This window comes from Vulpes vulpes, chromosome 9 (assembly GCF_048418805.1).
Source record: "Vulpes vulpes isolate BD-2025 chromosome 9, VulVul3, whole genome shotgun sequence".
Taxonomy (NCBI): Eukaryota; Metazoa; Chordata; class Mammalia; order Carnivora; family Canidae; genus Vulpes; species Vulpes vulpes.
Genome location: NC_132788.1, coordinates 42,476,022 through 42,499,783, shown reverse-complemented (window position 1 = coordinate 42,499,783; position 23,762 = coordinate 42,476,022). Strand labels below are relative to the sequence as shown.

General features: G+C 34.8%; 1 protein-coding gene across 1 annotated transcript in view; it reads left to right on the top strand.

The window, feature by feature from the left end:
• Positions 1 to 23,762, top strand: part of UBL3 (ubiquitin like 3) — a 70,554-nt gene that overhangs the window by 33,989 nt on the left and 12,803 nt on the right. Inside the window, exon 2 of the mRNA XM_025996735.2 lies at positions 23,496 to 23,604. Within this exon, the coding sequence (XP_025852520.1) occupies positions 23,496 to 23,604 (109 nt within the window). The remainder of the gene's footprint in view (positions 1 to 23,495; positions 23,605 to 23,762) is intronic.

Below are 23,762 nucleotides of genomic sequence, written 5' to 3'. Positions count from 1 at the left end.
TATTCTTCTTCCTTTGTAGAAGACATATTTTTTCAAAATCGTAATTAACTTTTACTTTAAAAGATCTAAAGTGCTTAATGTCTATAGCTGTTTATTAGTTTTTACTTTGAAGGATTTAATTGAAACATGCCAAAATTCAGTTTTTAATACAAATTTTGCAGTTCTAGCACTTTTCCTTTTTAGTACCAGATGAATCTGAAACAGTTCTAGCCTTTTCATTCATGGAAAGTTTAAAAATATATATATTTAACTCTTTTTCCCCCTATATGAGAGTAACTCATAATAAGGAATAAGCTAATCACTGGATTTTTACGTTCAGATTTTTAAAATCGTGCCACCTAAACATACACAGTGCAACCATCCAGTTCAGGCTGCATTTGGTCACAGGTGAGGTTGATTTCTGACTGCTCATCTGTTGTAATTTCTAACACATGTTAATTACCCAGATAGCTAAATGCCAGTTAACTATAGTCATAAGCTAAAGCAAAAAACTAAAAAGAAACTTAGTATTATAACACCAAAAATATAATCTTTTTATGGTAGTGGTTCTTTGGTGACAGCCTAGAGATTGGTGTGTGAGCCTTTTCCCTCACCTCTCAGTGTGCTTATTGAAAGAACATCATTTATTTGAATGACTATGTGTCTGTAGAGCACTGTTACTTCAGTAATTTGACACACTGGCATGTACTAACATACCAGAAGATTGGCTTGACTTTTTCTGTCCATATCTTTGCATATTTTATAAATTTTTATGGCTGAATAATGTTCCATTCAGTTGGTCTGCCATATTTTTCTTTCATTTTTTTTTCTTTCTTTCTTTCTTTTTTTTTTTTTTTTGGATTTATTAAACCTACACTTTCCTTTTCATTATTAGGGTTTTTAGAAGTAAAGATTTTTATACATCATAGTTTTGTTTCTTCTTCTGTTTTCTAATACCTGATATCAAATGAATTTATAGGATTAGAATTGATCATTAAAAGAGAACTATTTTTTTATAGATTATGATATTAATCACCAAGTGACTTTCCAAAAGGGTTTACATTGTCTGAGCTCCTTTCTATTCTGAAATCCACCCAAACATTGGCCATCAAAGCTCATTCACTCATTTGTCTAGGGTCAGAAGCAGAAATAAGCTGAAATTTAAACCTCTCCTCCATTCAGTGAGGGTCAGAAGGGGAAATAAGCTGTAATTTAAACCTGTTAGTCATATTACTTTTTTGGTATCTCTTGTAATATATATATAATAGAGGAAGATGTCAAAATTAGTATTTCAGAAGACATTTTAAAATTGTGAAATTCAATGATTTATCTGTTTGAATTGACTATAGGGTATTTGGAGAAGTAAAGCCCTCATATGATCATAAATATAAACATGACAAGGAATGAGTAGTCATTCAGCAACTGGAATTTGAAATAAACCCTTTAAACATTTGGATATTAGTATAGTCATTCCATCCCTTTCCCCCTCATCCCAGTATCGTTTTAGGAAATTTTATCCTCAGTCCATTTATTCTGCCATTGTATAAAATACTTTCAGTCCTTTGGACTTTTTCTTTCAGTATCCATAGTTGTGGCAAACCTTGCCCATTAAGATTTGGGCTTATTTTGAAAGCAAGCAAAGTCATTCAAAACAAAGTCTGAACTAAAATGAGGATTAACTGTCTAATACTTCTCTAGGCTTAAACGAAAAAGCCAAACATGATAGGTAAAATAATAGGGCAAAATTTGTATATGTATATGATATGGAAAGAAGGTGATAAAGAACAAAAGAGAAAAAAAGTAGTCCTTAACGGGGTCTGAAAATACTTCCAAAATGTAAATTTTGATCCCCCCCCCCCATGGTAAAAATTGTGGATATTCAATTAAAAGGACTACTTGACACTCACTTATCTGCATGTAAAAAGTTTTATTTATTTATTTTGTTACAGACTCACATTTTTATGGTCTTTTTATATCGAAGCAAAGAATATAAAATACAGTAATGTAATTTATTGAGTTTAAATACCATTAAAACATTTTTACTTAACCATAGAATATCTTCAGTTAGTATTTTTTTTTCAGGTACTCTTATTTCAAATTATTTGAAATATCCTTTTTTTGCTATGTAGTTTAAACCATGAAGTCACTCTATTGCTCTGGATTTCTTGAAGTATGTGGTCTTGATGATTCAACAGGTTAGAGTGCTTAGTCAAGTGTTCCTCAACCAAGGTGATATTGCCCCCTGGGAGACATTTGGCAATGTGTGGGGACTTTTTTATACTGCTGTTATTTCTGGGAAGGCAAGGTGCCAGGGCATCTAGTAGGGAGAGACTAGGCAGTGATATCATATAGCCTCCAATGCCCAAAACAGCCCTTCACAACAAAGAATTGTCCATTCTAAAATGCCAGTCATGCTGAGGTTAAGAAATCCTGTCTTAGAATATTTTGGGTACAGAGGTAGTCAGAACTGTATTCAGTCTTCTACTTCACCTTGGCAAGGTGTTTAACCTTAGTTAATTTAAGCCTTAGTTTCCTCATCTGGAAAATAAAGATAATACTGTTTTATGTAATTGTAATTAGTATAATTTCTGATACATGGTAAGCAATCGGTAAATCTTACTATTGTTATTATGAGCATCACCGACAGTAATATCAAACATGTCAAAAGTTACTAAAATGGTAAAGTTTGATGAGTAATGAAGATCATACAGTTCAACTTCTTTGCTAATTTCCCACATTTGAAAAGTAATTCATCTATATATTTATTTTCTGTGTAATGGTTGTGCTATAGCATACTTAGTTTTTATTTTCCATGTATTTTCTTATTATATGTGCCATATTCGGATTTAAATTTATAGAATGACTATAGATGTTTAGAGGACCTTGAGTCTCTGGAATAAGGATTGTTAGTAAGCATATGGTCTGCAGCTGCTTCTTTTTAGAGCTACCTCTTTAGTGGTTGCAGGAGAGATTGCATTGGTGATCATGGTGATCATGGTAATCATGGTATTTTTCTTTTCCTCCCTAATGGCCCCCTGATGATTTTATTGACGCACATTGGGGAAGATAATCAGCTGGTTCAGTACTTGTATCATGCCTTCATTAAGGATATTTAATAGTGCTACCACAAATACCCACTCTGAAAAACTATCTAATGGTGAGAGGAAGTAGAAGGGAGTAAAGACACCAAAGGAACAGGAGGTATTGTGATTCTTGCCCTTGAGGAGTTTATAATCTAATTGAGGGGATAGGACTTACTTACATGTTTAATTAATATTCAAAGGATTTATAGATCTAAATGTATGTCAGACTTCACATATAAGGTGGGAAATAACTGAGAAAGGTTAGGAAAAGGATAAATCGAGGACTGCCATTTTATTTGATTGAAGCTAATTATTTCATTCATATAAATATGAGACTCAGCACTGTAAGGTCTTAGAATTTACAGCAAATGTTCATATTTATTTGATGTTGGCAGTAGCCATAAAAGGTAAAGTAACAGTTCAAGTGCTTCCCTAATGCATATGGGTAATGTATGTAATGTGAGTTAAATTACAGATTTGAACATGTATTGGGGAATGTCTGTGTGGAATTAGAAGAGTAATAGTTTGTCTCCAGCATTGCCCTGGCCAGTGGACATAAATGTGTTAGGAGACCTTAAAGAAGATTAGCAATAAGTATTTTTTTTTAAGATTTATTTATTTATTTGAGAGAGGGAGAGCTTGCGAGCGTGCATGTGCATGTGGGTGGAGGGGCAGAAAGAGAATCTCAAACAGACTTCCCCTGAGTGGAAGCCCAATGTGGGGATCAATCCCATAACCCTGAGATCATGGCCTGAGCCATAACCAAGAGTTAGACACTTAACCAACTGAGCCACCCAGGTGCCACCCCCAGATAACCCTATGTTGATGAAAACACCCTATGAGGATATTACACTCCTTTAATTCTAAATTGTCTGTACTCCTCAACCATATTTTACTTACCAACTAAGCCTATTTTCCTGACTGTGAGCGTTAGGTCTCTTTCAGAAGGTAGCAAAGCATCTAGCACATACTTTCACCCCCCTTTCCCTTTTTTTGACCTGAAGAAATACACAGTTTTAATGGGGAGACAAGAACAGAGACAAGCAACCAACAGAATACAGGTGCTAAAATATGAGGAATAAGATAAATACAGTAAGCTTTTTTTTAGGAGCCTATTTGATAATGTGTCTTTATATCTACCAAGTAATTTGTAAATAATTAATGTATAAATACATTAACTGCCTATTCCATGGCCGTATTTTTATTTATTTATTTTTTAAGTGTACTTGTTTTTAAGATTTTTAATTTTTATTATTTATTCATGAGAGACAGAGAGAGAGAGACAGAGGCAGAGACACAGACAGAGGGAGAAACAGGCTCCATGCAGGAAGCCTGACGCAGGACTCGATCCCAGGACCCCAGGATCACACCCTGGACTGAAGGTGGCACTAAACCACTGAGCCACCCGGGCTGCCCTTCCATGGCCTTAAAATTGAAATGTCAGTGGTTAAAGAAAAGAGACACTTAACAAACTATATTCTTCCTGCCCTTAAGGTTTTTCTCGTAAAGTCTTTTTTTTTTTTTTTAATATTTATTTGTTTATTTGAAAGAGAGGGCATACACAGTGAGGTGGTTCTGCCTCAGAACCTACCTCCAGGGGCTCCAAAAGTAACTCAGATCTTTAGCCTTTTAGCACATGCCTTAATTTTTATCATCTGTTTATTTCAATTATGCCAGCTCTAGTGTGCCTCTTCCTTGGCAATAGGTCTTTAAAGCTTTGTCTTTTTTTAAAAAAAAGATTTTATTTATTTGTCAGAACAAGTAATGAGGGACACAGAGAGAGAGAGAGAGAGAGGGAAGCCCACTCCTTGCAGAGCAGGAAGCTGGAGGCGGGGCTTGATCCCAGGACCCAGAGATCTTGACCTGACCAGAAGGCAAATGCTCAACCAAGGGAGCCACACAGGCACCCCTAAGCTTTATCTTCTGTTTTGTTTTCTGTGGTTTTTTTTTTCTGTCTTAAGAATTGAACAGCAGAGAGGAGTCTACTTCTCCCTCTTCCTCTTCCTCAGCTTGTGTGCTCACTTGTGCTCTCTCTCAAATAAAATCTTAAAAAAAAAAAACTAAATTATTTTTGATGTCATTGAAAATAAAGCCTAAAAAATATTACAAAACATCTATCACTACTACTACACTTTGAAAAAATGGTCCTCAGTCTTAGTTTTATAGCTAATTGGAAGCTTTTACTTGGTAGAAAGTTTGGAGTTTTAGTTGAACTTGTGCTTGACCTAATTATGTGGCGTGGAGCAATACTGGATAAATTACAGTTGACCCTTGAACAACACAGGCTTGAACTGCATGAGTCCACTTATATGCAGATTTTTGAAAAGTAAATATATTAAGGGATGCCTAGGGGTCTTAAGGTTGAGCCTCTGCCTTCTGCTCAAGTCATGATCTCAAGGTGCTGGGAAGAAGCCCTGAGTCAGGCCCTCTGCTCAGCAGGCAGTCTGCTTCTCCTTCCCCCTCTACTACCCTTTCCCCTGCTCACATGCTTGTTTGCTCTCTCTTACTCTTAAATAAATAAAATCCTCAAAAAATAAATAATTTGGAAAACTTTTTGGAGACAGTTGTGACTTTTTTTGACAATTTGAAAAAACTCTCAGATGAGCAATCAAAAGAAAAAGAGATATGCCATAAATGCATAGAATATACATATGTGTATATATATATATATGTAGTTGCTATGTTTTATCACCTACTGCTATAAAATATACACAAATCAATTACAAAAAGTTAAAATTTATCAAAACTTAATGCACATAAACACAGACCATACCTGGTGCCATTCAAAGTTGAAAGAAAGGTAAACAAACATAAAAATGCAGTATTAAATCTTAACTGCATAGATTTAACTATAGTATATACTGTGCTACTGTAATAATCTTGTAGCCATCTCCTGTTTCACATTATCTTTCCATTTTTGATAGCTAGTGTTAGTAATAGATATAACATCTACAATGTTTTGTATCATATAAGACATTAATGATGTAGGTACTGACAGATGATTGATGTTGTAAATAGATGACATAAACTTGCAGTATTGACAAATATAATACAGTGCTAGAAGTCTATTTTCTCTTGTGATTTCCTTAACATTTTCTCTACTTTATTGTAAGAATACAATAATACATATAACCTACAAAATATGTGTTAATTAACTGTTTATGTTATTGGTAAGGCTCCTGGTCAACAGCAGACTATTAGTAAAGTTTTGGGGGAGTCAAAAGTTATATGTGGATTTCTTACTGTGTTAGGGTGAGGGGTTTGGTGTCCCTAACCTCCGCATTGTTCCAGAATCAACAGTATTTACTTAAAAGTAGTGTAATTTCAAAAATAATTCCCAGTATAATTCCCAAGGAATTACATACTATTTTTAGTATAAAAATAAATCTGGTTACTCTGAAGTCAAGTCACAAGTCAAGGGAGAAAGAGGCATTGTCCCTAATTTGAGGATTCATACAGTGTGATCTGTCATGTGTCCACTGTTCCACTTGGAGGGAAATTTCCCACTGACCTGTCTGTTCACTTACACCTGGGTTGAGAACAAGATTTTTATTTCGCCCTCCTTTCCCCACACACGGTGGCCCAGGTATCCAGGATTGTTGATTTCAATTGTCCACGAGTTATGAGGTAAACAAATAGTCCACACTACACTCCTGGCCTTTGAATCTGCTATTTCTTTTCCCTCTGTTTGGGGAACTCTGTCTCTTCATTTCTTTCTCTCTAGTTTGAATCATCACCGAGTTTTCTCTTCATCTTGCAGCCCTTCACCCCTGCCCCATTCTTCTTGTCTTCATTGAAAAACTAGTCCAAAACCATCCCATATGCATAGTAATAAATCTTCCTGATTTGCACCTGTGTTAGTAATTTCTTTGAATCTTTGTTTTTTGGGGTAAGGGGATGGTGCTGCCAAGATTGGTATTACCAGGAGCAGTTAGTGGAGGAGGGAAATTTACAGAAAATGAACAGACAAAAATATCAAGGTATAACCCTGCCTCCAGTAAGTATAACATATAAGACACTAAGACCTGGAATCAAAAGTTGATTCAATATATTTATAATAGAGTGATTTATAGAAGTCATGGCAATATTTCCTCTTATTGTTAACTTCCTAACAGATTTTTTTTTGTTTTGTTTTGAATGCCAGAACAAGTCAGATTTGTTTGTTTAGGAAACATGTTTTGGAGATGAATAGGACAGTCCAAAAGCTTAAGCTTACCCAGAGGCTTTGACCATATAATAATCCTGAAGTAAATTCTGTATATAGGAATCCCTGGGTGGCGCAGCGGTTTGGCGCCTGCCTTTGGCCCAGGGCACGATCCTGGAGACCCAGGATCGAATCCCACGTCGGGCTCCTGGTGCTTGCTTCTCCCTCTGCCTCTCTCTCTCTCTCTCTGTATGACTATCATAAATAAATAATAAAAAAAAAAATTAAAAAAAAAATAAATTCTGTATATATGTATGTGAACAATTCAGTAAGTAACAATGAGGAAAGTGATAAAAGCATTCAACTTCAGAAGATCCTGAAATACCAGATGAATCATTTGAAGTAAAACCATGATATACTGAAAAAATGTGAATGCTCTGCAGATTAAACTAACTAAAACTTTTTAATAGTTATAGGCAATTTAACATAGTGGCTAAAAGCAGGGTTAGATTGATACCCAGTTCTGATATTTCAAAGCTGTTGGACCTTGGGCAGGTTCTTCAGTCTCTGCGTCAGTTTCTTCCTCCTGTAAATATGAACGTAATGAGGGTAACTTTCCTATAGGATTGCTATGAAGAGTAAATGAGTTGATATATGTAAGACACTTAAATGAGGAGCTTGCACATAGAAAGTTATATGTGTTTGTGATTATTAATAGTATTACTACTTTTCACGGCATATTGGGTATATTTTAGTCATATCAATTAGACTCTTAGGAATTCTCTGAGAAACTGACAAGCCATTTATGGATTTTTTTTTTTCTATAGAAATGTAATCCAGGTTACAAACAGTGGATTTACAAATGAACTTTGGGACATAAAAGTTTATAAATTAAAACTGGTTAGAATCAAATTATTTAGTATTTGCTAAATTAGAGCCATTAATAGTGGTTGTTTCCTGAAGGCGTGAGGTCCTATATATAAATGCTTATATACCTATAAGCATATGTGATCAAAATCACTAACTCCACTCATGAGTGAATAGCCTGAATAATTGAATGTGAAATGAATGTTTGCAGTGAGAGTTTCAAGAGTGCCAAGATAAAACTATTTTGGCTTCAATAGATAAGAACCCTAACAGTAACTTTGAGTAGAATTCTACCTTTGTTATTTTATAGGCCTGATGCATTTAGTTCCTCCCCAAAACTGCTGTCAGAAAACATAATCAAATGCATAGCCAATTTCATGATCTTAGAAGCACATACTAAAGTATACCGGCTAATTTCTCTTGCTTTTGTAGGTCTTGAATATTTAAGGGTTCACATAGTAGACTGATGATAAGTGCCCAATAAATATTTGCATGGATGAGTTATACACAGCATGGGAGAAGGGGGCAGGGAATACTCAGGAAGACCAGTTAGTAGATAACTAGTGATAATGATCTAAACTAGGATGTTGACAAAGGGATGGGGGTGAGGAGTGGGAAAAGAATAGATGTAGTAAACATTGCAGAAGGAAGGAAAATTAATAAAACCCGGTAACTGAGAAACTATGGAAAAAAATAATTGTGTTTTTAAAAAAGATTTTATGTATTTATTCATGAGAGACAGAGGGAGAGAGAGAGAGAGAGAGAGAGAGAGAGAGAGAGAGGCAGGCAGAGACACAGGCAGTGGGAGAAGCAGGCTCCATGCAGGGAGCCTGACGTGAGACTCAATCCCGGGTCTCCAGGATCAGGCCCTGGGCTGAAGGTGGCGCTAAACCACTGAGCCACCCGGGCTGCCCAGAAAAAAATAATGTGATCAAAATAACATTTAAAATCATATATCCACTAGCAGCCTCCCTTGTTGAGGAATCCATGTTCTTCATATCTTCTTCTAATGTTTAGAATTATTATTTAGTATTCGCTACATTAACCTCTACCTGGGTACTTACTTTTCACCTAACAAACAGAATTAAGCTAGACCAGAAAAGGTCAACATCCATAAGGGCGTGTAGTGTGTGTGTGTGTGTGTGTGTGCACGTATGTGCAATGGGGAGTGGTAGGAGTGATGTTAATAAGGAGTGCCTCTTAGCATTGTTGAATTGCTTCTGCAGAAAACTTGGAAAAAGTAATTTTATTATGTTACCTAAGATAGCAGCTTTTATGCCATAGTCATAATTAATAAAGTTTTGAAGATAAAGTAAAGACAGTACCTTAGGGATTGATAATTATTCAAACATTAATGTCATGAATATTCTGAAAATAAAAGAAAATCTAATTTAGGAAATGAAAGTGATAGGAACACTGTCATTAGTTCTTATAATAAGAGGTCCAGAGACTCATTAAATATCTTTCCCTGACTTTTATATCTGTTTTATGGTACTAGTTACTCTGAGTTATTGTTGATATAAGTTAACAGCTTCTGAAATTTCTCACATATTATTGCAGGTGGTGTTTAATAGACATAAATATAGACTATTTCACTGGTTAAAATGGTTAAAAAAACCAAAAACATGTTCAACATGTAGTCCAAGTCCAAGGGTTGTCTTACTTAACTGCATCAATTGAAGATTTCTATCTTCTGGTTTCATCATAACCTTACATGAATTTTCTTTATCTCTGAATCTAAGTTTCTAAATTTGTAAAAAGCATAATGTATTTTCAGCCCAGTGTCAGGGGTCTTTTACTTCTTGAATTATTTCTCTGGCAACCATACTTCCTGCTCTTTTCTTGTCCATGTCTTCAGATAATTACCTAATCTCATAACAATCTTTCCCATGTATGAATATTTCTTCTTTTGCTGTTAGTCATTTACTTTTTCCCAGGAGTTCAACTAACCTTTTCCTAAACTGTTTATGAACCTTTCACTTTTAGTTGTAATTTGTACTTTATTACTTTGCAGTTCTCTATTTACCCCCCTTTTGAAACCATCTGCTGTTATTTGTCTTGCACTCTATATTGTAATACTAAATGTTTTGATGTTGCTGGCTTTATATTCTCTAACAACTTTTTAGGAACAGTTTTTTAATGAATAGTATGATACATTCACCTCCAATGACTAGCACTTGATGATTGTGTTAATTAACATTCTTAGTATATCCTGCATAGATTTTATGCTGTATTTTACTGATAACTGTATTTAATAATATCTGCCGACGTGGATGCTTTTATCACACTTGCCTGTTTCATTCCCTGCTTGTTATGTAGAGCTCCACTGCTGAATAATTCGTCAGCTTACTCCTAAGTAAACTGATAAATTATTTATGAAAGTTTCAAAATTTAATAAATAATAATTAAAGCACGCTTGTATTCAAGTAAGAATCTGTGAGTATTGTGGAGACATTAATTTATAAATGAGAACCTCCATATTAAGAGCACATGAGGTCATGCTTATCTGGGGCACCACTAAGTGACAGTATCACTAGTCACAGGTTGATGCAAATTGTCTGTGCAAGCTGAATAGGACTGCAAAGCACAGGCAGCCTGGAACAATTGTTTTCTTCATGGGCAGACAAAATGTATTCTTCTTACATAGGAGAGCTTGCTATCACTTTTGAATAATGAGTTGACTGACATACTGTAAAGAATAGAATAATTTTTTACATGTCTTTTTCTTTTTTCCCTCTTCAGGGCAACTGTTTTTCATTATCACTGTGGTCTGTTTCAGGGCTTATCTTCCATGATAGTTGTATGTGGAAAATAGCCTGTCATCAGCTAACTATAACAGGAAAAAATACTAAAATATACTTTTTTGGGGTAATTATTGGTAGATCTTCGTCCTAGTTATGTTACGTGTACATTAATGAAATATTTTAGGAATGTTGTCTGTAGTCTGGCATATTCTGACACATTATTCATTCATCTTCCAGCATAGTTCCTACTGTTTTTCAGGCACGGTGAATCATATGAGGTTAACTATATGAGTTAACTTAATATGCATTTTCTTCTTCTTTTGATCTAAAATGAGGATTTAAATGTGAAACAAAAAACAGCCAAAGGCACCTCATCTCCACAACTGTGCTTGTTGATATAAGTTTGCAACTTCTGAAAGAGCTATTAAGAAGTTTTAAGATTTTCCATCCTCAAAGACCATGATTTAATTGGGGAGTTAAGACATATATATAAAATGTATCTTGCTACAATAAATGACATGCTATATGTAGGATGACCTTATAATTTATTAGGTAGATTGACATACTTTTGAGATTAAAAGGGAGTACTGTTCATCATTATAGTGATATCACAGATGTAAATCAGAATTGTCTCAGGCAGTCATGGACATAGAGGACTGCTCCAGCATGGCCCGTGATGGGATAGAAAGGGAGGAAGGGGTGGTGGAGGCCCAAGTGGTCACATAGGGCTTCACAGGATACATTAAAACTGAACAAACAGAATCAGGAATCCATTCTTGTGACTCTTGGCTGAAACAGAAATTTGGGTAGGGAAATAGTAGTAGTTGGATTGGACTGAGTTTGGACTATGAACTTTGTGATTTTAAGTTACTTAACCTTGGTGTTCTCACTACAGCATGGTGGTACGTACCTGTCTCTTAGGGTTGTATAACAATTAGCTATATACCTCATGCAAAGTACCAATACTTCTTGTAAGTGATCAGTAAATATTGGCTACCTACAGCACAATGACCAAATTTTAAACTGTTGAAATTGTTTGGCAATGTGCAAGATGGTTGAGTGGTTAGAGAGGCAGCAGAGAGAATTTGAAAGAATTTAGTAACCCAGTAAACGAAAAAAAAGAGCGGAGTGAATGGTGATGCTGAGCCTTCAAGCCTGAGTAACTGGGAGACCAGGAGAATTTAGCAGAAATAAATAAGTCAGGAAGCGGATACCTCTTAATTAGGAAGAAATAAGTTTTAAACAGATCTATTTTGAAGGGACAGCAGACTATCCAAAGAGTCAGCTGGCAGTTGGAGAAATGAAATTGGTGCCCTATGAAGAATTAGTTGGGGAATGTTCCATATAGGTGGCAATTGAAGCCTCGGGGGTATTGAAGAAAGAAAAGATTGATGAGGGAATCTTAGAAGGCCCGTATTTGGAGTACAAAGGGAAAAAGAACAAAGGAGAGGGTCAGAGAAGCAGGAATAGTATTCCCCAAAACAAGTGTTACCAAATATAGATCTGTGGGGTGGTTAACAGGTAATATGGGAAGAAAAATTGTTTCTATGATTAAATACTGCAATTCTGTTAAAATTAGATGAATTTGTTCACTGCAAAAATTCTCTGGGCTTTTAATATATTAACATACATGGCAAATTGCCAAGACAGGAATATATGAAGCAGTGTTTTGCAGATTCACCTGGTTGCTGAACTGTTTTCACTTCCAGAAAATTCCATGGAGGCATGTGTTTCAGACAACACATTTGGGGAATTACAGAAACCTGACAAGGAAAGATTTTCAAGAAGGAAGGAAAACTGTGTCAAATTGTTACAGAGACTAAGGAAGATGGAAAATGAGAAGAAGTTATTTGAGGTTTTTTTATTAGATGGCCGTAAGTGACCTGCAAGAATATGGTTCAGTAGCGTGGCTTCAATAGGCATATTTGTAGAGGTTTAAAGATTAGAGTTCGGGATGAGGAAATGAAGGCAGTGGGTTTGCATCATTCCACCTCTATTACTTCAAATAAAAAGTGACTGATCGGAATAACGGTCATTACTAAATATTTATGTATCCCACGTATATTTTTTAATTATACATAATAAAATCGTTATATTTCTAAATAGCATGCCCTTTTTTGCTTAGTGCTAATCATATGATATTAGAGCTGGAAGGGACTTTTAACAGTCATCCAGGACAGTCCCTCAGAGAACCATTAGTTTCACTTTCATAGGGCAAAGGCACACATTAAAATTATTTTGTTTCCTAGCCACAGCCATGGCATCAAGTCTAAGCCTTTTCCTCATTAAAAAAAAAAAAAAAAAAGTTTATGGAAAAACAAGCCTTTTCAATTGTGTGTTTTTAAGATATCCATCTTAATGGACATTAGTTTTAGTCTAATGTTAAAGACCATCTCTGAGAATATCCTGTCCTTTCATACAGCAGTGATGCAAATATTTAATTCATAGTTATACTGAAAAAAAGAAAGTCACTTTGATGTCCTCTAACAATAGGTATAAATAAGTTATTTCAATTACAATAATTTCAGCATTTTTATGATAAAATATCATGCCATAAGACTGATGGCTGATTTTTCATTATATGCAAATGAGGTTCCACATCAACATATTATGCCTTACAAATTTGAAATTCAGTAAACAGATTTTTTTTAGTGACCTGCCTACATTAACCCTACTGCCTCCTGAGGCAGTTGAATGTTATATATAGCAAATTCTGAGTACTGATTATATTTTGTTCATCTTTGTATCTTCTACAGCATCTTAGCCTGGTACCCTGTTTCCCAGACATTTGTGTGTTCAGTCGTTTGAAGTGTCATCTAAAAGTAGAATAATAGGTTCCTCTTCCCCTTAGAGATTCACAGATTCATTCTGGCATATGAAAGATTCTGAGAAGTTTTGCAGTGAAGAAATTTGGAAATTTTTTTGTAAATTTTTTTGGCTTTCGGATTGTAGTAAAATACACATATTTACCATCTTACCCATTTTTATACTTGTATAAAATGAAACACTTTATTATAACAGAATTACCTAGATGAGATTACTCTCCAACTGTTTTATTACCTTTCAATAATTTAAAACATTAGAGGATCAAGATGAATTATTAATGGGAAGTTATTTTTTTAACTAACCATTGTCTTTGTGATCTTAACCCTTTTTAAGTCGACAGTTCACTATACATTCATAATGCACAGCCATCACCATCATCCCATTTCCAGAACTCTTTTCGTCTTGCACAACTGAAAATCTGTAATCATTAAACATTAACTCTCCATTTCCCCTCCCCCTAGCTCTTAGCAACACTGTTTGAATTTTTTAACCTGGAATTTCCAAATTTATGGTATGTAAGAACTCTTTTTTTCTCTTAACATTGATTTATATTCCCTAGAAGTTCTATCACTCAGAGAAATAGGATTCGTTTTCAGGTAGTGTGTAGCAGATTAGGAGTATTTTGTCTTAAAAGTTGCATGAATCCTAAGAGAAAAGCAAGCCTTCTGGAGTGGCTATTTGAATAAGACATAAGGCCAATATTTAGAAGGATGTAAAGGGAGGTTGGGAGGGTGTTTGGGGAGACACTGAAGTGCTCTAGAACAAACCCTGATCTCAGAAAGGAAACCTGGGCTCTGCTATTTTGCTTCCGCTGCTAACTAGCTAGCTGCCTGCCTGGGGCCTCTTTTTTCCCTAGTCTGTTCCCTGTCTGTGAACTGGATGAATTTTGAAACTCCTTCCAATCTTAAAAGTTGAATGATTGAGGAAAATTGTAAAAGGCATGGGATTTAAAGTAGTACTGAGAATTTAATAATCACATAGGAGAAGTTGGAGGGAAAGAATCTGAGAATTGATAGCCCCAGCAAAAAGGCAAGCACTCACCTCAAGGAGAATCTGATGCAAGGCTCAAATAATGGCCAGCCAACACAAATATAAGTATAGACCTCTAAAAGCTCTATCCTGTGTCCTACCTGGCTTTTTCGGAGTAGCTAGGTGATTAGAGACAAGAGGAAGTACTATATAATAGAATAGTATATATACTAGTACTACTCAAATGAAATACACTATATGTAAGGAAAACTTCTGGTGCATAGTTGATATTCAATAAATATTAATTTCCTTCCCCATGATTTCAGGCTTTTAGCCAAAAAAACCATGTACCATCATATTTTTATTAATGGAAGATGAGCAAAGAAAATTGTCATCCTTCTGAAATACATGGACATAATATTATGAATATAGGAAAAGCTACTCTCGGGCAGCCCGGGTGGCTCAGCGATTTAGCGCCACCTTCAGCCCAGGGCCTGATTCTGGAGCCCCGGGATCGAGTCCCATCAGGCTTCCTACATGGAGCCTCCTTCTCAGGCTGCCTGTGTCTGTCTGTCTGTCTGTCTGTCTCTCTCTCTCTGTCTCTCATGAATAAATAAATAAAACCTTAAAAAAATAGGAAAAGCTACTCTTTCCCTTCCCCAATGCCCTCTTTATTGCTTTGCCTTTGCCAGTTCCCTTTCTCCTATCTATAATTTAGTATTTTCAGTGCTTGGTTGACAGAGACAGTTGTACTGAACTGTTGTTCTTAATTAAGTGAATCATAAGACCTGAAAGTCTTTCTCAAAACAAAGGTTTCCCTAGATACAGATCCAGTGTCCCAGAGAGACTACTTTGGTTTCATTCAGATATGCTATTTAGTTGATTGTATATGTAGGAAATTAGACTGCTACACTCACATATGAAATCTGGTTAAAGCAGCTGGTTTGTATCCTACAGTCAGGTTTTAAAGTGATCCAGAACCATAATTCATTTTCAGAACCAACATGTTTTCTAAGTTTACAGGATTTGGAACTTGAAAAATTAATAATTTTAAGAATAATTTGCAAAGTTTATCAAGAATATATATTCAGTCTTCTCATGGAATTTTAATTTTACCAAAGTCTCCCAAACTTATTTTAAAGTAAGTGTATGTTATAAAGTATTTAAAGAGAGATCATTGTATAGTTAATATAATGTGATCTAATAAACTAATTGTGGTTATGATGATGACAATGGAAGATAATTTGTGATAACAGCTATTTAGGCACTGACTGTGTGCCAGGCACTAAATGCCTTATAAATTTTGAGCTACATTATTTGATTCTGAATTGTACTTATAAGAAACCCACTGGTTTCTTTGTTTCTTCACTGATGAGAGAAAAAAAATCAATCTACATTTTCTAGAAAGCAAATAGGCTAATTTAATATTATTGTTAATTCACTTGTATAACTCAATAGTTTCTTGTTTGTGTTGAGTGATCAAAAAATAATTTAATGAATAAATAGTTGGCGGTTCATATAATTTAAAAAACATTAAATGTTGCTTTGGAATGTTCTCCAACTACATTTTAAAATGAGTTCAATGTTCTGGAAATTCACTTCCCAACTAAAATGAGATGTCATAAAAGTTTTACTTGGAAACTTAAACTGGAGAATTCTCTAGTCTCCCCTTTGCCTGTTGTTCAGGGTAGGTAAGTGTTTTTAACAAATAAAGAATTCCACCAAGTTTTTACCTATAAAGAGTTCATATTTCGTATATTAGAATAAATATTCTGAGTGCTAAAAAGAATATAGAAAAAGATCCCGTAGTTTCAATCCATTTAGCAAATATCAATGTCCCTTAGTTTATGACTCCATAATACAAGTAAATTCATAGACAAGAATTCAGGTGTATTTTCTTAGAAGTTAAAAATCTGTTTCCAAGGATGCCTTATATTAACTTCTTCACAAATAGGACTGCTGCTTCATTCCATTGGGGAATAGGAATGCCTTCTTGGCTTCTCAAATTCTATTTTGAAATTCTTTTTCTACTATTTCTTCAAAAATTTAGTCTTATTATTTCATCCAGGAGGATGAGGCTCAATAGGATTTATTTATGCCATCCCATCTCAAATATGTATAAGCCAGAGTGTGTGTGGATTGGAGTGGGGGGGAGTGTGGGACACCAACCCATCCATGCACAAGAAACAACCTGTGTAAAGGCTTTAAGGCAAGTAAGAACTTGACAGTTTTGAGGAACTGAGAAAAGATACCTGTGGTTGGACGATAGTGAGGGCAAGAGTGGTTGAGATGATGATGGAGTAATACAGAGACCATGGTAAGGAATTTGCTGGGACCACCTGGTTCACTTGACCCAAGTGGTAAACATCAAACATTGTTATTAGCACACCCAGGTTCATATCTCAGCTTATCTACTTATTAAAGTCTCTGAATTCATTCATACAACTCTAAAATGGGAGTAATAATACCTGCTTCCGAAATGAGCTAGGACAGTAGTAACTAAGGGCAATTTTGGAGATACAGGTAAAGGCACACAATAAATGGCAAGTGTTAGCATTTCTCCTTCTTTATTCACTGTGCCATATAGACCCTACTCTGGAATATCATACTCACAGATTCTCCTTTCTGTTGTTTTAAAAATTCATTCAAAAAAAAAATAAAAATTCATTCAGCTAATATTTATGAGCATGTAAAATTTTGTATCCTAGCTACCCCTCCCCCATAATTATGGTTTTATGTCTCTCTCATAGCTTCAAGGTTACAAAATCCTCAATGGATTTCATATTAAATCTTTTGTAATCCAGGCACCAAGCATAGTGTCTTTTTTCAGAAAATGTTTGAATAAATGAACAACTAAAAGAAAGTTTATGAAATGTATGACTACCATATTTTAGCACTGCAGATGTTTGAATAATTTGTTTTAAATCAGTCCTATCTAAAAAAATGAGCACATTTCTCCTTCATTCCATTTTTCTGTAATGTTTAGTAGAAATGCAAAATATGCCATTTACAAATCCATAACTCTAGGGAAAAAAAAGCAGCTTATCTATTTTAAAATTCATGCATTGTTTTAAAATAAGTCACTGATAGGCTTATGTCCTTTTCTCTAGATCAAGTAGCTATATTAATACAATATTTTTTAAAAAGCATTATTCATTTTCAAATGCAAATAAGAATAAATGGAGACAGACATACAATACCGTATACATTTTTACCAAGTTGAGTGCTTGCTTTTTTTTAAAAAATCTTATTTGGAGATTTTAATAGATTCACATGCTCTTATTGTAAGAAATAGTACAGAGAAATCCCATATACCCTTCACCTAGGTTTCCCTAATGGAAACATCTTACAGAACTGTAGTATAGTATCACAGCAGGAGATAAGACTCTGGTAAAATCTGCAGACTTTATTCAGATTTCTGCAGTCTTACGTGCACTTGTTCGTGTGTGTATGCATTTAATTCTATGCAGTTTTATCACATCTGCAGATTCATGTGACCACTCACCACAGTAAGATACAGAACAGTTCATCACAAGCATCCCTTCTGCTTCCCTTTTTTTTTTTTTTTTTTTTAAAGATTTTATTTATTTATTCATGAGAGACACAGTGAGAGGCAGAGACACAGGCAGAGGGAGAGGCAGGCTCCATACAGGGAGCCTGACGTGGGACTGGATCCCGGGGTCTCCTGGGCTGAAGGCCGCGCTAAACCGCTGAGCCACCCAGGCTGCCCTTGTGCTTCCCTTTTATAGATAAGCCACCCTTCACCCTTCACCTCTGCCTAAAACCTGGCTACCACTAATCCATTCTCCATTCCATAGTGTTGTCATTTCAAGTATACTGAATATTTGGAATTGTACAGCATGTAATCTTTTGGGGTTGGCTTTATTTATTTAGCAAAATCCCTTTGAGATAAATTGAAAGGTTTTAAAAAGTGATTTGCAAAGAAAGTCTAACATCTTTGCACTGGCCACTTGCTTGCCCTTTAGCAAAAAAGGCAGGAATGAGCACTACAAGGGGCAAAGGTTTTTCACTTGAATGTGAAGTAGAGTACCCCAGTACTCTTTTTATTCTTATGAGACTCACAGGAGAAGTCAGGAATTCCTTTTCTGATTAACCTGTTGATCTCTTGGTAGAAAACAGTCATATTTTTTTTTAAAGAACATGGTCCATTTCCATACTTGTCTGTTTTATTTTCATAGACTATTCCAATTAATTCTGTCTTCTATTCTCGTGTTTACTTCTAAGTTTTTTATCGTAACCAATCGAAAACAAATTGTGTGTGAATTAAGTTCTAGATGAGATTTCTCTAAGTTGTTATACTCTGACAAATAGAAATGTCAATTTGACTAAAAACTTTTTTTAACTTGAAATGACGTGCATGGAAGAGTTCTTGTCATTTCCATTGGCCTTACAGGAAATGATTATGGTAGCTACCTCAGTTAAAGTCTTACTTGGATTTGTTTTGCCTCAAAAGTGACTATGAAATGTCTCATAATCTGAACACCATACCTTATGAATTTTATTACATAATAGGAGCTCTATCTCATTTTAGTCATTTGGAGTCCCGATTAACAGTTTTATTTTTAGACAAGTATGTGCATGTAGTATATCACATTTTAAGCTATAAAGAGTTGTTTTTAATCCATTGTCAATATGTCAAGAATCCCAGTACCCCACAAGCAAAAGTTCTTTTAAGATACTTTATAGATTGACTTAGCATGGCTTCAAAGAAGTAAAAAGATCTTTCATTTATAAATATTTAAATAAATGGAACATAATCTTTTAAAACATAATCTTTTAATGGAAACTAGCTCACATTTATAGGAATCACCATATATATTTACTGAGAGGCACTATAATTAACATTATTTATCTGAATGAGCTTGAGAAATTTCTTAATATGATATAGGAGTAATTAACAACTGGCCAGCCTATGTATGCAGATGTTTATCTGGGTGATTGCTTTCAAGATTTTTTCTAAGGAAAGCAAGGAAATTAGTGTTTTCCTCCTTTGGTGTTACAACCCTAAGATACACTTGCCTATATACTAAGGCAGATGTATACATCTAGTCTAGGAACAAGGTTGTCACATAGAGATAAGCATAGGAACAAGTCCAGACTCATCCAGTAATCTTCCATATCGGTAACCTAATCTTTATTCATGAGAGACACAGAGAGAGGCAAAGACACACACAGGCAGAGGGAGAAGCAGACGCCCTGCAAGGAGCCCGATGGCAGGGCTTGATCCTGCACCCCAGGATCATGCCCTGAGCCGAAGGCAGATGCTCAGCCACTGAACTACTCAGGCATCCCAGTAACCTAATCTTTAGCTTCATTTGAAAATTAGGTTGAATCAGAATTAATTTTACTTTTGAAAATACCTTACTAAATGTTAGCATTTATATAAACTGTGGCATTTTACTGACAATCCAGAGCCTCACAAATTGAGCACTCAGATGTTTACATGTTGGAACTATCTACATGTTCATATGACTACCAAAAAATGATTATTATCCATTCCCATTCTTTTTTTTTTTTTAAGATTTATTTATTATTTGCGGGGGGGGGGGGCAAGGGCAGAAGGAGAGAGAATCACAAGTAGACTCCCCACCCACCCCCTCCGAATATGGAGCCTGATGTGGGGCTCAATCTCACCACCCTGAGATGACCTGACTGAAATTGAGAGATGCTTAACTATCCAGGTGCACCCCCCATTTCCATTTTCCCATTTGATAAAATGCCCAGAATGTGAAAGCCTGGATTTGAATCTTAGTGCTGACCTTTCCAGTCATATTTCCACTTGCATACTGAAACTAAAGAAACTGCAATATTAGTCAGTCAACAAATGTTGAACACCTACCAAATGCCAGCCATTGTACACTGGAATCAGGCAATGTATTACTTTACTCAGCAACTTAATTTTGTGGGTTCACTGCTGTTATTTTTAACTGGGGACATAAATTTCCTTACTGGGGAAGCAGACTTTAACTGTTATTACCAGTTTTAGATAATTGTAACTAAGATTTGATGAATTCTTAGATTTATGTATTTATAGACTTAGAGTTTTCATATTCTCTCTTCCCACTCAGAGGGGTGATTAGGTTCTAGGTAGATTTTGAAATCTTACTTTGCATTTTGTTCTGATTTTGTGGCCCAAAACTGCTTTGAAACTCAACCATTAGTTACAAACTGAAATGTTTTCTGGGACTAGCAGGTATTGTAAGTGTATAAAGCAGGCCACTGTGAGTAAGTGGGGTTCAGTAGGGTCTGTGTCAAACTGAAAAGGGTATGACCCCTGTAAACACTCAAAAAATTTTTTTTAACCTGTGTCAAACACAACTTTTTGAAGCCAAAAAGTTCTTAACATTCTGAAAATTTGGATGCACATAAATTCTTTAGACCATTGATACTGAAATACAAAAGTGAAATAGTTTACTGGTGATAGTGATGTGTATTAATTTTAAAATAAGAAATGCTGGGAACTAGAGCTTCATGAACCCATTTAGTGTTACATATTTATGGGGTGGGGTGTGTGTATTATTTAGTTTAATATATTGTGGACACCTTTCCATGTCAAATCATATAGATCTATACCTTACATTGTTTAATAACTATAGATATCCATATTTTTGTCATATTTTTCCGTTTCCATATTGATGGATATTAAGGAAAGTCTGAAGTATGCTTTGGTACTGTCTTTGTAGATTCCAAGGATTGAGTCTTTTTTTCCCCCTTTTCTTTGTTATTTTTAAATATTATAATTTGAATAAAAGCCCAATAGAAATTAATTTTAAACTTAAAAGATGATTCTGAAAAAAGGAGATTCATATCATTTACACAACTCTTAGGAAGCTTGGATTTAATTATATTTCTTTCTGGTTAATCAAACACATGTGGCTGGACCATTATGAGAGGCATAATTTCTTAGGCATTAATGACTGAAGGACCCTTATACAATAGTATGTAGCCATTAAAAGATTGCATGTAAGTTCAGAGTATGTAGTATATATTTATCAGTATTCACATATAAAGAGATATATATAAATAGTGTTGTATCTCTGAGAACTAAAATCCATATTGTATAGATATTGGGTTCCTTGCTTTAAAAATCACCATTACTTATTTGTTTTAGGAAATAAATAAATGGTGCTTTCTTAAAATTTAATCATTCTTACTATTACTTCAATTTTGTTCAGATAGGACGTAAAAAATTTCTGGATTTTATTACTTATTTACAGTAGTATGATTTCATCAGATCTCTTCCTGTATTAATACGCTCTTTGGTTTAATTTCAAATTTTATTCCAGTCAGAAAGGGCAGCAAGAAATTCTTACTGGACATATAGAAAGAGCCTTTCACCTGGAATATAGATTTCTTTTATCTTCTAAACTTTTAAAAAATATATATTTTTTTTATTTATTTGAGAGAGCAAGAAAGCACAAGCAGGGGGAAGGGGTAGAGGGAGAAGCAGACTCTCTACTGAGCAAGGCCCAATGTGGGACTGGAGCTAAAGGCAGACACTTAACCAACTAAGCCACCCAGGCACCCTAAAAAGCTTTTTTTTTTTTTTATGGAGATATAATACACATAAAATTAGAATGTAATGTCTAGTCTGGTTTCTGGTTCTATTTCATCTAATATGGGATCCAGTCACATTCCAATGAATGAAGAATTGTTGGTGCATAGCATTTTTCTAGAGGAGATATTTTATAACTATGAGTACATTCTCAAAGTGCTGAGGCAATGGAAGTGGCTTGGCCATGTTGGTGGTAGATACTAAATCAGGTCCTGGTATCTAAATGGTGGTGTGTTATGCCATCAATTTATTCCTTGTAGACTTGGCCATCTGACGATTTTCTGGTATTTTTTTAGAAGATAAAAGTATTGGTAACTGAAGAAGAGAGCTTGGCTAACCTGGGACCAGGCACAATTCAAACTGATACAATGACATTCTCTGTTCTTTATATATAAAGAACCTGGGCTAGTCCCAGGACTCAGCTCTAGACTAGAGCCAACTTTTGGGAAGGTGTTATTTGCTCTCTTAATAGAGGCCCAGAAGCATAGAAAACCCCACTTGTATTTGTGTAACTTATAGGGAAATGAGTGATACGGTTTTTAGAAATAGCATCAAGTTAATTATGGATAGAGAAAAAAATAAAACGTGAACATTTAGAATGTTTTACAAAAGGTATAGGCAAATATATTTACTCAGAAATGTAAATTTATTGGATCTCAAAATTTTTAATTCCATTATTTACCTTAGATTATTCACTGAGGATGAATGTGTGTCTTTTGTCACACATAAGCTCCTCCTCTGCCTTCTCAAAATAAATGTGCATTTGGGATTAACAAAACGACTATTATTGATTCCTCCTTTAACCATTGTAAAATTCTTTATGGTTTCTAGTTAATTTGTTTAGGTTTGAATAATTTTTATAGGATAAAAAGTTATATATAATTTATTGTTTCCCTTTGTTTTTCTAAGTAGATTATCAACTAATTTTTTTTCTGTTTAGTGATGTGATCTGCAGCGTCACCATTTTTATTAGTTTTTCAGTGGAAAATATGTACACTGCAGTGATAGTGATAACCTGTAAAAATATTGTTGGAGTAGTTAAATATAAAAGTATAATGAGTTTCGATTTTCTTTTGTTTATTTATTAAGGCAAAATGGGCTCCCCATATATATTAAAAAATGGAAATAAAATCATATGTCAAATTCTCTTCTTTAAAAAAAAAGTCTTTACAGAGTTCTAATAAATAAAAACTAGAAAATGGCATTGGTAATAATTTAGAATATGATTGAAATAAAAAGCCTAGGAGTCATTTTTTTACTTTCAAAATTTCAAGATTTATATTAAAAGGATCATTGTCTTCTTTCAGATAAATTTGCGCCTCATCTTGGTAAGCGGGAAAACAAAAGAGTTCCTGTTTTCTCCTAATGATTCTGCTTCTGACATTGCAAAGCATGTGTATGACAATTGGCCGATGGGTGAGTGGTGTTTTTCTCTTGAGAATGAATAATGTTAATTCTTTATACCCTACCTTGTTTCACAGACATTTTGAAAACATTTTAAAGATACAAAAGAAAAACAAATAATTGAGGATAATAGGCTTCAGAGTTAAAGGGGAAGGAACACCATGTCTGTC